Source organism: Hydra viridissima, unplaced genomic scaffold, assembly GCF_058129835.1.
Source record: "Hydra viridissima isolate aposymbiotic clone 2 unplaced genomic scaffold, HvirCarnegie_v1 scaffold_2, whole genome shotgun sequence".
In the NCBI taxonomy this organism is placed as follows: Eukaryota; Metazoa; Cnidaria; class Hydrozoa; order Anthoathecata; family Hydridae; genus Hydra; species Hydra viridissima.
The window spans coordinates 23,848,374-23,862,500 of NW_028324301.1; the positions used below are offsets into that span (position 1 = coordinate 23,848,374).

At 30.2% G+C, this 14,127-nt stretch overlaps 1 protein-coding gene across 1 annotated transcript; it reads right to left on the reverse strand.

Annotated features, from left to right (window-relative positions):
- Positions 1–1,789: 1,789 nt before the first annotated feature.
- LOC145192174 (lysosomal alpha-mannosidase-like) lies at positions 1,790–8,541 on the reverse strand. The gene is made up of 7 exons (XM_090078741.1): positions 8,124–8,541; positions 6,326–6,522; positions 4,693–5,034; positions 4,393–4,587; positions 3,985–4,158; positions 2,612–3,858; positions 1,790–2,535 (listed from the first exon to the last, which is right to left on the reverse strand). Exons 1-7 carry the CDS (start codon positions 8,524–8,526, stop codon positions 2,124–2,126), a joined length of 2,970 nt encoding a protein of 989 aa, XP_089934867.1. The 5' UTR covers positions 8,527–8,541; the 3' UTR covers positions 1,790–2,123.
- Between the last annotated feature and the right edge of the window lie 5,586 nt (positions 8,542–14,127).

Here is a 14,127-nt window from a genome sequence, read left to right on the forward strand (position 1 = left end):
ATCAGTTTTGGGGAATGAGTGAAGTTGGAGAACACAGCCCAAACTATATAGAGGGGCTAAAAAACGCTGTTGCTGCTTACAACTACAAGCACTTTTAAAGTAGTTTTCTATTTGCAGGAATGTAGAATGTAGTAAAAGTAAAATGTTAAACCTCCTATTAACAAATGCTTTGTGTGATTTCGAAATGTAAAATATCAATCATAATTTTTCCATAAAGACCAGAAATTTTTTTTTACGGTAATAACTGATTGTAGCAAACCCTGCTCGACCCCTAATAGCTCTCCCCTATGGTATGGTTCCTGAATACCCTTTTCAATTTTTTATTTGTTTTGTATTAAACTAGATCAAAATTCATCGACAGATTTCAAATTAGATCAAAAAAAATTTTTCGTTAAAAAAATTAAACAATTTAAAGTAATTTCAGGGGGTAATTGGAGGTATTTTTAAGCTTAGCGTGGTTATAAATCTTAACGTATGTGATTTCTCCCTAAGCCCCCACTAAAAAAAGTTGTCTATTACATTTTTTGAATGAGAAAATGATTTTTTGATGATAATAAAGAAAAAAAATTTCTGGGGATGTGTTGCAAGGTCTTAGAGTATGTTCCTTTGCACCGTGCAAAGTTGGCAATCGATGTTGGTTGCAGCGATTAAATCATTACAAACTAGACATACGCAGCATTTTAAAAAATATTTCAAAATGCTGCTCAAGTTTTGAAAATCCAGTATTTATCATTTTAGAAATTTTTGCAAAAACAATTTTGACTTTAAAACGTCTTTGTGCATAACTGGTTTTTTCATTTTTATTGTGATTGTAATTAGACAGTTTTAGCTTATTTTGAAATCATTTTTCAAGATTGAATAATACAAAAAAAAAGATAACATATGTAAGCATCTTTTCATCTTAAATCTCAGAACGTTTTATTTGTTCTTTTAAGTTATGGGTTTCTATTAGTACATCTGGAAGATTCATCAACCTGTCATGTAAATAAATGATGAGAAAATGAAAGCGGAATGAAAAAAGATAAAAACAGCGATCGGGAAAAGACATACACATTGAGGTTGATTTAACCTGACATATAAATAAATGACGAATAGGTATCACAACCAAAAACAAGCAAAAAGTATAAAAGCTCAAAAAAAATAAATCTTTAAACTTTTATGCAAAAGTTCATTTGCTTAGTGTAAAATATTTGTAACAACTTGTATAAAAAAAACGCCTTTAATCTTCGTTTTATATATCTTTTAGTATTTTTTGAATACTAACAAGATTAAAGCAACATTTAATATGTAAGTAGTGTAATAAAATCAATATAACACAAATAAAGTTCCTTTTTATTTTTGCCATACTAATATAAAATCAGGATTGCAAATACACGACTGTTAAGAACATAATTAAAAACTGGTTTTAAACTAAACACCACTCACCTTACACAAATATCAGGAATAAGTAATCTAAAAATCATGACGGGTGTCTTTGAGAACTTAAGGTTTAAATAAACTTCTCTTTCAATTATCTTAAGATCAAAACAATCCTCTCTCTTAACTATTTTAAGATTATGACCATCTTTTTTTTTACTCAACAAGTCTTTCAGATCTGTTGAGTAAAAAAAAACATTTTTCACAAAAAAAGAAACGGTTGCCTTCACAATAGAAATTATAAATTGTGATCAATCTAAAGGTTAATATTGATTTTTTGGAAGAAGCAGACTCTAAGGGGCATATGAAAGCAAAAAACTGAAATCTTTTCTCGCGTTACTAACAAATAAAAATAAAAAAAAAAGACAGTAAATTGTATAATTTTGTAAATTTGAACGTTTTGATACAAAGTTACACTGCATGGGATTAATGAGAATAAAAAAAAAAGATTAAATTAAGATATATATTACTTAAAATATGACGAAGTAAAAAAAACATTTCAAAAAATATTGGTTTACAAACTTTACAATAAACATTACCAAAAAATTTATTGGTGCTTCATACGAATAATAAGATTAGAGATAAAAAAAAAAATCAGATATTTTAAATACCTGAAATTAGCATTAAATTGGGGAAAGATCGTTTTAAATAAGACATCAAATAAGTTGAGACTGAACTTAATGACGAACTGAACGAGTCAAAGCACTTTATAAATGCTTGACTTGCGCAATAAATGTTTTTATCTCCATAGGATTTAGCTTGACGGACATTTGACGGATCTTCGAGAAGTTTTGCTCAACTGGCTTAGTCTTTTCGAGTGTGTTCCAATTCCACATTTTTTTATCTGCCCACAACTGATTTGCCGAAAGATTAGTCTCTGTGAGAGAGATGATTTGAAACTCCAAAAATAAATTATCCAATTCAACTACCACGGGTTTCGAAAGTTCTTCACTTTCGCCGATTTCATAAAAGTGTTCCAATCGAATAATAAGCGCTGTTTCATTTATTGTCTCCAGCGTGAGAAGGTGAACATTTGGAGGAAGAGGTCGAGAAAGACTCGTGTAAACAGGCACAAATAACTCAAACCATTTCTCTTTTGAGTATAGATTTGCCGAAAAGCTTAAAAAGCAAACACGTAAATAAAAACTCTTTTAAATTAAAAACTTCTAAACACGAGGAACTTTCATTTACTTACCTTACAATAGGCTGCAACATCATCAGCTCTCCTTGTTCTCTTTGGAAGGATCCAGCTTCTTCCGGTGTTGTCAACAAAATGCGATGTTTACCTCTTGTAACTAACCCTCTTCCTGTGATACCAGGCTCATTCAAAGGCTCGCCAACGCCTAGAAAATCATCGACAAGCAATCGCCGGTGAACCATCAATTCAATTTGACCATCTTTCATACTTGTTCCACCTTGAGATCGATCAGTCATTACTGAAAATTGTGCTCTCTCATCCTTGATGTATATGCGACTATTTACGGGGTAATAGTTTTCGGAAACCGGCTCTGTGATATTAAGTTTCCATGTTTCCCTAAAATCTCTTTTCCTTTCCTTTACTTCCCTACCATTAGCATCGGTGTAAAACACGCCACCAGATTGGATATCAGTATCGAAGCGGGTGATGATTTCTTTACCAACTTTATCACTTACAGGAATGGGACCAACAGTATGCTCAAACTCAGCGTAGTTAACACCACTATACAAACGAATTACCTGACTTACGAAGGAGCCAAATGTTTGCCGTATCTCCTGCACAAGAGGACCTTTGACTACCTGAACTTTTGCTCGGTTAAAACTACATACTTCATATGGTTCAGATTTATTTGGGCGGAATATATAAGCACCTGATGTTTGTACACTTTCATTATCACCGATGCTCCCTTTGTACCAAAAGAATTGCTGATTGACATTCACAGAAAGTGGTCGATCTTTGCGAATCATCTTAACGAGACGTCCAGTTTCTTGTGAAAATTCTAAGCGTAGCTTATCATTTTCAATAAAATCATTCTCAATCTTTAAGGAAGATATATAAGAGTCCTTTGATAGAAATTCAGGTCTATTTTTATCCATTGTTTTGTTAATAAAATATGTAGCAAACCCAAGGCCGGGTGCAGAAACTTCAAAAACTAAATCATAGGCTGCAAACCCTTCATTAGGTTTACGCAATATTGCAGTTTCACGAGATAAAGGAATTATCTGTGACTTAATAGGTTGTCCTTTTGGACCCAGCACCACAAACTTGTTCACCCTAACAGGAACTCGAAGATAAGTAGTAATTTCTCTAGCTATTGGGTTGAACACATTCACAATGATTGAGCTTTCCGTTTCTGTTGTTTCACACACACTAATGTTTAAATAATTACAATATTTAAACTTCAATGAACTGACATATGAACTTTTTTTTTCGTATTTGACCTTTATGGCAGAATGAATGAGATTCTATGAAGAAAAGGATACCAGTATTAAATACACATCAGTTGTGAGTATGAATGTTTGCATGTTGAATATTAATGTTTAGAAAATGATAGAAATAAAACAGTTCATTGGAAATAAAAAATTTCTTACTAAACATTCAGCTCTGCCTATTGAAAGACGTTTTGCATAATCATTTTGCACATGTTGCTTCTCAGTTCCACTGACAGCATCATGATGCTGGCTCACAGCCATTTCACGACGCAATATGTCAGAGCTCGGATAGTTTTTACCCGAAGGAAATAAAGATTCAATTTGTTTGCAAGCCTTAAAAAGAACATAATACAGTCAAAAAGAAACTCGATGTTGAAAACAGGGTTGTAAGTTAAGTATCAATAATTGAACTGCTTTTTATATGCAATGTATATAGTAAAAAAAAAAAAAAAAAATTAAGATAATAATAATACAATTTCAAATAAAGGTTACAAATATTAAAAGTGTATGTTATAATGGTTTAATAAAAAAGATGTTTAAGAATCACAATTAACTTGTAAAACCTACTTGAAGAATAGCATTTGTTTCTCGCTCATAGCCTTTGAATGCAGGTCTGCTTGTGAAATAACCTGTCCAATAACAATGTGGGCAGTGTGCATATGGAAAAAAATCGTCCTTCTTAACTTCCCATTCTTTATTAGACTCATGCAATGCTTTTAAATAGCGTGAAGGTGTGGAGTAAAATGTGTTCACTCGACCATCCTAAAAGAAAGTAGAGTAATAAATCTATAGTTTGAGAATTTTTCTTCAAGATACAAAAATCTTAATCAATGCTGAAATAATTTTACTTTTGTTTAAGGATCTGACCTGATTGACATAATGAATCAACTTATCCAAATTTTTGAACCATCTATGAGCATTTTCAAATTGAAAATCAGAACCCATTGTTAGCATAATATGGTTGGTTTGATAGCTTTTTGCCTGTTCACAAGTCTCTTCAACAAACTTGTCAACGCGCTCTTTTACATTCATATCAAAGAGATTGGGATTATCTTGAATCGGTGGATCAGCACAGAACTCATCATAGCAAAAACCTGGGGGAGGGTCATAACCATTGTATAATACACCAGCAAAAATTTGAGAAGCACTCTCATAGTTCCGACTTCCTCGCCAAATCATTTCCATACGCTGTTCCTTCTTTCGCTTGTCCTAAAAAATAACTTAAAATGTAAGTCACAGATTTGTCTAGTGAAAACATGAAGAAAAAAAAATCTTTGATTTAAAGTTATTTAATGACTATTATTTACATACTTAGTTAACATATTTTCTGCTTATTTTTATAGTACCATTCATTTTTCAGAATTAGCACTTATGACTTGTATTTACTTTAAAAACTGCATGAAGTAATATATAGATGAATTTTAAATAAAACTGCATAATACTGTATATGCAACACCCATTTCAAAAAAACTTTTTTTTGTAAAGATACTAAAAAATACTGAATAAAACAAAAAATAATTTAATTTTTTGTTTATGAAATTTGTAAAAATGAGCATTTCATTTTAAAATTTTGGATTTCACTTTAATTAAAAACCAGGTAAAGTTGGTTCATTCTTATCACCAACTTAACTAAAAATTTGATTTAAGCCTTCAACCTGTGCACTGGAATTAAAACATGGAAAATGCTTTTGTTAAGACAAAAAGCTTTTGTTAAGACAAAAAGCTAAGAATTTTCAACAAGACTGCAAGAAGTGTATTAATGACTTTGATTGTACCTATCTCAAGCTTTTAAAAGAATTTTATCAAAACAAATCTACCATCTACTATCTTTACTAAATTTTCTGTGATAATTTCCATGGTAGTTTAAAAAGATAGTGGCTTAAAAAGATGTTAGTTTAAATGCTTTAAAACTCATAAAATTTTGAGCAAACTTTACAATTTGCATCTGCATTATCTAATTTTTAAATCAAAATTTATGACAATATACACCATTTAATAATGAATAAACAGCAAGTAAATGATTAAATTAAAAAAAAAAAAAAGGCTAAATCCAAGACTGATGAAATAACAAAAAAAAGAAAATAAAGCTGCTAAATATACCAGCTAAAGGTAATTTAAGAAAAATCTAGAGGGGAAAAATGCTTTAATTGATTTAAAATGTTTAATTTATTGCCCCTATCTTTTCCCTTATGGTTATCAAGTTTTTAAGTAAGAAATGGGCACAAGAACTAGGAAAATATTACACATGTTATTTTTAAAATCAATTTTCCAGCACACTGGAGATAAAAACAGTTTTAAATATAAATCCGACCTTTCTTTAATATTAAGGAACAATTCAAATCTGTTCCTAAAGTGTCTAACGATATACATTTTTCAAAAACAAGTTGTTATTTTATGACTTATCTGAGTAATATAAAGTTGAGCAAATAGTTGGTGAGAAACACAAACTTTTATTTTTAAAATTTACAATTTATAGATAATAGGATGCCACATAACTTACTTTATCTGCTTGATCAATGCGCCCAAAAAAGAATCCATCAAAAGACATTAATGAAAATAATGATGCTTGTTCAGCAGAATGACCAAATGGGTCTATGTGCCAAGCTACTGTTGGGCGGGCTTCTTTGCCAAAATTTTTTTCAATAAAATGCAGCCCATAGGTCATTTGGTCAATTATAGCATTATAATGAGTGGTTGCTAGAAACATCAGACTAACATTAAACTACAATACATGAACTTAATGCTCTTTTGAATTAAATTTCAAAATTTGGAAGTAAATAAAATTACATTATCATTAAAATTACAAACTTAATTATATAATAATTCTAAGTTTACTGCAACTTTTAGCGAAGCTAAAAATAAAAGCAATTTAAAAAAATTTAAAGAAATTTGGTAAACCTTATCAATACAAACTTAAGGGCGCTATTGCACTTTTATACGTACGCACACACCATTTTATTATTGCAGATTATGAAAAGTTGTTAGGTAAAATGAAAGAAAATGGTATCCATTTTAATTTTTTACTAATTCAAATTATTCTATTTCTAAGTTAAAAATTAAAAAAATGCTTATTAAAACACTAATATTTACAAATTTTTTTTAATAAAAAGTTTTATTTAATTTAAAATAATACTCTATGCAAATTCACATGGTTTACACATAAAAAAAAAAAAGAAAAGAAAAGAAAAACTAGAGCTTTCAAAATGCAAGGAAATTCTTAAAAAAAAAAGAAAGAAAAATAAAACCACTAATCCCAATAAAGAAATATTTTAAGAAATTTAGTGAAAAATCACATACAAGAGTTACAAGCCATGTGGAAGTTATGTCATGTTGAGCAAAATCTAAGTTTAAAGCAATGATAAGACCCACTAACAATGAAATGATTCCAGATTACTGCTCAGAGTATATATAGGTACAACAGTTTAGTTAACATTGCTTCTTTCACTTTTGAACCCAAATTACAGTAATTTATCCTTTGTGAATTCGAATATAAAAATGCAAAGTGAAATGATTCTAAAACAATTTAACATAAATAAATTTAAAAGTTTGTTTTGTTTTTTTTGTTCTTGTAGCATATGCTTTTTTGGTCTTGAGCTATGCCTGAATAAACTTTAAAGAAATTTAAATAAATTATGAAATAATTTAAAACAATCACTTATATAATAAAAACCACCATTTTAATTCTGTTACCATGATATTACTTAAAAAATGGCAAATATATAAACATATATATTTGCCATTTATATATATATATATATATATATATATATATATATATATATATATATATATATATATATATATATATATATATATTAGTTTTTTAAATTTTTTACTTAGGATTAGAATTTTTTCATTTAGAATTAGCTTAAAATAGTCTTTAATTAACTTTTAGAACTTTTTAACTTAGAATTAACTTAAAATGGTACCTAATTAAATTTTTTACCAACGCAAGGTGCATTGGTAAAAAATTAGATACCATTTTCTTTCACTTTACACATAAAAACTTTCTTAATCTGCAAAAAAAAAAAAAGAAAAAAAAAGATGGGTGCAGTAGCAACATAATAAGCTGTTTTAGCTCTATTGAACATTTCTTACAATTAAGATTATACAAAAACAATTTTGCTTTTCTTTTTTACACATTTATGTCATCAATGATTGAGGCAGAAAAAAATGATACATAACAACTCAAGATTTTAATGTGGTAATAATTGAATTCAAAAAAAAAGAAAAAAACAACTTAATTTTATGCATTAAAAATCTAATACACATAATTAGAGCAAAAATAAAAAACAAACCTTCATCATTCATACACCATCCTCCGTTAATGAACTCTAATTGCTTATTTTGAACTAAAGTTTTTACTGATGCCTTAACTTCTGCAGTTTGTTCGTTCCACCATCTTTCAAAAAAAGCCATTTCCACATATATGAATGTTCTATTGGGATTTTGTTGAAGGGAAAAAACGGCTGTATCCAAAATATACTGTACTGCTCCAGCTTGTATAGTGCGATTTGCTCCATAATAATACTCATCGACTGTTTTAAGCCATCCAACATCATCATGTGTATGTGGAACGATATGAACCTGCAGCTTTTTATCTTTTAGCGAGCAATCAAATCCATCGACAATATGGTGCAGGTAAAAAAAAATACATAAAAAGAACAGTATTCGCGTCGCCATATTTATTACTGATCTCATGTTTACAAAACGTTTATTATAGCGATGTTTCTAGCACCGGGTTACATTGTGCATTACCGACTTTACGAAATCGAACGCCAACTGCGACGATAACGTAAAAGTTATGTATTTATAAGTCGTCGTCGTGCCGTTTTTAGTAACAAATCGTTACGAAAATTACTATGAAAACGTCACGGTATGAAAACATGTGAAAACTATGATAAATGTTAACGTTTTTAAAATTACTTTGCGTTTTCAACACAACGCCAAAACTTTAATTTTCACGTCCGGCCTAGAACTTTAAACGCGACTAAGGATTTACCCAATGCACACGCATGCGCATAACCAATATTTTGTGCATCGACGTTGCAGTTGCAGTTGGCGTTTTGATTTCGTTAAGTCGGTATTATTAGCAAACAACCGCAACGATAAACTTACGAAAAAAAACATACCCAACTTTTGAATTGTTTTTAAGCCGGGGGTTGCAACTTGTTTAAATACAAAATTTAAGTTTAATATTTTGGGTAAAAGTTGTGCAGATATTTAAAGAAATAATCCATGATAAAAGCCTTCAAGACGAAAACTATACTTATATATTTTTTTGTCTTAAAAGGTTAGATTTTCACGATAGGGTAAATTGCGTGCACAAAATTTTAGCAAAAGTACATTCGCAAATTTAATCTTCTAAAAAAGGAGGTTTGCTATGTTTTTATATTTTTATCAAACTTATTTGAAAATGTCCTCAAAGCAGGAGTCAAGAAGAATGAGAATTAATATTTTATTAAAAAATTTTTTCAATTAAAAAAAATTTACATTTAGCCATTTTAAAACATAAGAAATTTATCAAAACATCACTGCTAACCAGGGCCGTTTTTACCAAAAGGCATTATAGGTGGCCACCTAGGGCGTCAAAATTTCATAGTCGCATTTTTCAACTCTCCCTCGGAGTGAAAAAATACCTAAAAAAGGTTTTGACTAGGAAATTCTGACTCCAACCATAAATTGTACAAACGTTTATAAAGAAAATTATTATTTTGCTCTAGAAAAAGAAAAAGATTCCACATCGAACAGATAACCAGTGAAAATGAGTATTAGCTGCGAGTTTGTTAAAAGCTTGAAGGAAAATTCCTCGAAGATGAATTGTATTTCACTTTTGCAAACATCATACTAACCGCTATTTTGGACCTTTCGCTTATGTAATGTGCATAAACTCCTTCGAATTGCAAACTTTGAAGCCAAGTTGCTCGTTTGATTGTCATTTTTTGATTAAGAAATTTTAAAAGATATTTTCGTTCCAAGTGCATCGAACTAAGTATTTCATTTATTAGCGTTAAAAACAGTTATCCTTTGCCAACGCCATACTCGCATCTGCTGCAACTGAATTTTTCATTTGCTTATTTCGTATTACAGTGCATTCATCCGAAACATATCTGGAAAATCTTTTATAGGTTGGATTCTGCATTCGTTAAAGCAAGTGAATTTAGTGCGTTCCCAGACTATCTATCAAGGATACCTTGATAGATAGTCTGGGAACGTTGATCTTAAAGTTCTGATCGATCTGAAAAATTTTTTTGACATTCTTTTATGAGGTTTTTTTGAGAATGCGCAATTTGTAATCATAAGATAAACTTTTCGTTCCAATCACTTGGAAACATCAAACAATGAGTGGCCAACAAAAACTCTTTTAAAAGGCAAACAATTTTTGTCTAAGATCTCAGTAATCGTTACAGACAAAAAAATAATAAATGATAACAATCAGGAATCGTCACTGTTGACAACTTTTTTAGTTTCAAAAGCTTTTAGACAAAAGCTTTCCTTGCTGTACCAAGCCATGAAAGGTCGCTTTGGTAAATTCCTGCGGATGCGGAACTGGAGAAGGTTAGGTGGCCTTAACCTCGGATTATCGGACCTCTTGCTCTAATGGCCCCTATCAAGCGACAACTTTGAACTACGTCACTGATAAGTTAAAGTTAAAAAGTGGATCCTGGGTATTAGCCCCTTCTCGATGCGCTACAATCATAAAAACATGGTAGAGTTACTTGATGAACTAATCGAAGCTAATGAAGACTTAAACTTTGACCAGCATTGAGTTGCTGTAGTTGACCATGGATAGTTATCATATCAAGGCTGCACTCATTTCGGCCCTACAAAAGGAATCATTCGACGAAGGTTCAATTTAGTAAACAGACCACAAATTGAGCATGAACCTCTGCAACATTATTTAGAAGGTTGATGTCTGCTACTGATGCCGGGAAAAAAGTATTAATGTGTTTCTTAAATTAATAATGCAAAATATATGATTTCTTTATTTATGTATTATGAATATGTTTGAACATAATTGATCAATAATATAATAAATTTAATTAATAAATTAGTTTAGTAAGTATTTTTTATAGATGAATTAAATTTGATGTTATTTTTTAATTTCTAATTTATAAAAGTATACTTTGATATCAAAAAAATTAGAAAGTATTACAAAGTGTCAAAGAAATCTAATTTATCACTAGAAACATGTTTTTCAACTGTCGCTTTGGCAAATGATGGCCGTTTTACTAGATACATTCAAAAACTGTCAAAACTACTACAATCAACAATGAGAACTCAAAATTATTACATAGTTATCACAATTACCAGACCTCAACCCAATTAGGTTTCTATGGAATCAACTGGATCGTGAAGTACGAAAAGAGTGTCCTACATCAACAACCTATTTGTAGTCAATTTTACAATGGGTGTGTAATGATATTTCTCAACGGGTGTGCAATGATATTTCTCCAGTTTTTTTGGATAACTTAATCAAACGTATGCTAAAACTTGTACGTGCCGTCAGAAAAGCAAAGGGGGGATTTTTCGACGAAAAAAAAAATATAAATTTTTGTTCGTATTTTTGTTATATTGACTTAAATATCTTTATCGGAGGTTTTAAAAAATACTGATTAGCTTGTAATTTTTTGTAAAATTCGGTTGATTGTAATAAGTTTATTTGCTTTTTATATATTTTTTCATTATTGCCGAGTAACCGGAAACATTTTCTGGGCAGCGCATATGTATAATAAATACTCTTTAATAGTGCATTATTACCAAATGCTTTTTGTTTTTCAATAACATCTAGAATTGAAGGGCTGCGAGCAAAAAGTTCACAAGTCCATTTTTGGAAAAAATGAGATAACTCTTTCAGTTTGTAAAGGGACTTATAATCTATCATATCCAACTATTATTTTCATGAGAAGATCGTAAGTCCCATTAAAATGATACTTTCAGTATCAAAGGTCTGGGTTTCTAAGCTGAAAGCGTGCGTTAAAATGCTTATATCTCAGAATGAAAAAAAGGTGATTTATGAACTTTTTGCCGGCAGCCCTTCAATTGTCAGTCAATAAATTTTTTCTTAATTAAATAGAAATTAATTGAAGGTTCTCGTAATTTTGAACTGAAATTTCTAGCATATAAAATTTCCGTTAAAAATTTCGTCGAGTGATTCCCTCTTGTAGGGAAAAGATAAGTGTAGAATTCATGTTATATCGCGAGGTTAGAATTATTTTGTTCTATATTTTTCTAAATAATTTGCTTAAACATAAATTATTTAAAGCATAAGTTATTATTTCTTTAAAACTAAAAGCTAAAACTTTAAACAATTTTTACTTTTAGAAAAAATTAAAAACTTTCTCCCAACGTTTTAACTTGGAGATAGAACAAAATAATTCTAACCTCGCGATATGTCTGGTCAACTACAGCAACTCAATCCTGAATAAAGTTAAGGCATTATAAAAATTTGTAGCATAATAAAGCAAAACAAATTGAAGTGGATTTCCTTACCATACTTCATCACATTAACTGAAATAGAGTTTTGAATCAATTACTTGTCGGAATTTTAACATTGTATTTGTTTTATCTTATTAACTCACTTATTTCTAATGTTTGACTGTTACATTCGCAAAAATGTTAAAGTCTTTTCTTTAATATAAAGATACATTGGTGGCTAAGTTATGCAAAAAATACGCTTTAATGTATGTTTATAGATTGAAAAGTGTAAATCATTGAAGAATCATAATTCTAATTAGTTCATGAAGTTGATTTTTCAGATAATCAAAACAAGAGCTAGAATGTTCAATTACCTCAATTAACTCTTAAAGGACGGGGAAAAAAGTTGTGCTAAAGACGGCTGTGGTATTAAACTACCCCAAATCAAAAACTAACTTTTTGCAAAGATCTTTGTATTTATATAAAAGTTAATTGTTTAGCTAACATCAACAATCGTTTTTCAATGAGCTTTTTTTTAAAAAAAATTCATAAAAACTTAAAAAAAAAAAAAAAAAGAAACATTAAAAGATTTTTCTCCTTAACAAGACAACTGTTGTATATAATTTTGCCATGAGTCTTGCAAACTGAATGATTGCGTAACACACATTGCAGGCGGGTCTTTGTGTCATTTACAGGAGGATACATGTAACATCTTTTAATGCTGTCCTATTATTAATTGAGCTGGTTGCTTTAGGTGTAGAAGATTGTTATTTGCAACTATTTTTGGAAGCAAAAATTTTAGCTCATTTTTTTAAAAATTCACTTCTATGGGAAACCCTATGTGTAATTGGTCATCGATTGCTATTTCGACGACTCGAATAGCATCTGACAACGTCCTCTAATGTGTCAACACACTCTTTATTTTTGTTGCAATCCAGAATGATGCGTGGTTTTTGATTTTGATTAATAACAATTTCATTATTGTTATGAAAGGTTATTAATAATATGAAACCTCGACATAAGAAGTAATAGTAGAATTGTTTTGAAAACCAAAAATACTAGATTTCACAAGTCGCTGTGAGGCTGACAATAAACTTTGAGGAATTTATCCTTTATTTTTTTTAAGGTGCCAGTGTAAGTCATTTTTCGTCCAGACAAAGCACGGATAAGATAAATATTATTGAAAAGTCTGTTTGCTGTTATGTGTCTGTCACTTTCATTTAACTGATCAGTTAGTTTGAGAACCACTCTTGTACCCTGTTCAACGTCCCACGCTCCATTTACTAGACCAATGTAAGGTTGCCCGTTTCATCAGTAAGAGGATGCAGAATCACATAAAACCCCTACTTTCATTCCGTATGTTCCTGGCTTTCTCAGTGTAAACATTTTAAAAGAACAACGTCCCCTAAATGTAATCAGCTGCTCATCAACGGTAAGATATGGACTTGAGTTGTAGTTGCTTCTACATTTACATTTATTGCACTAAAGATTTCCATTAAATTTTGAAGAAGATTCAAATTTGTCGTCAAAAATCCTTTTCTTTTCTAGCTTTTCTCTTATCAAATCAAATATATCGTTGCAAATCAATAAATTGATCTCGTTGCGTTGATGCAGAAAAAATACCGATGCTATCTGTGTGCTCCAAAGCTCTTTTACGCTCTGGTTTATAGAAATATTTCAGCTAGTAGCAGCAGGTTAATAAGCTAATAAATCTCATTAACTGTTGTGTCAACCAATTGTTCTAGTCTACCTCAACAAATTTCAGCATTAGTGCAGTTAAAAAAATTCAAATCATCTATCCCGTCGCGTCCTTTAAGGTGGTACCAGGGTAAAAAAAAGGCTATTTTTGATAAAATTTTGAAAAATACCAATATTAATGTTTTG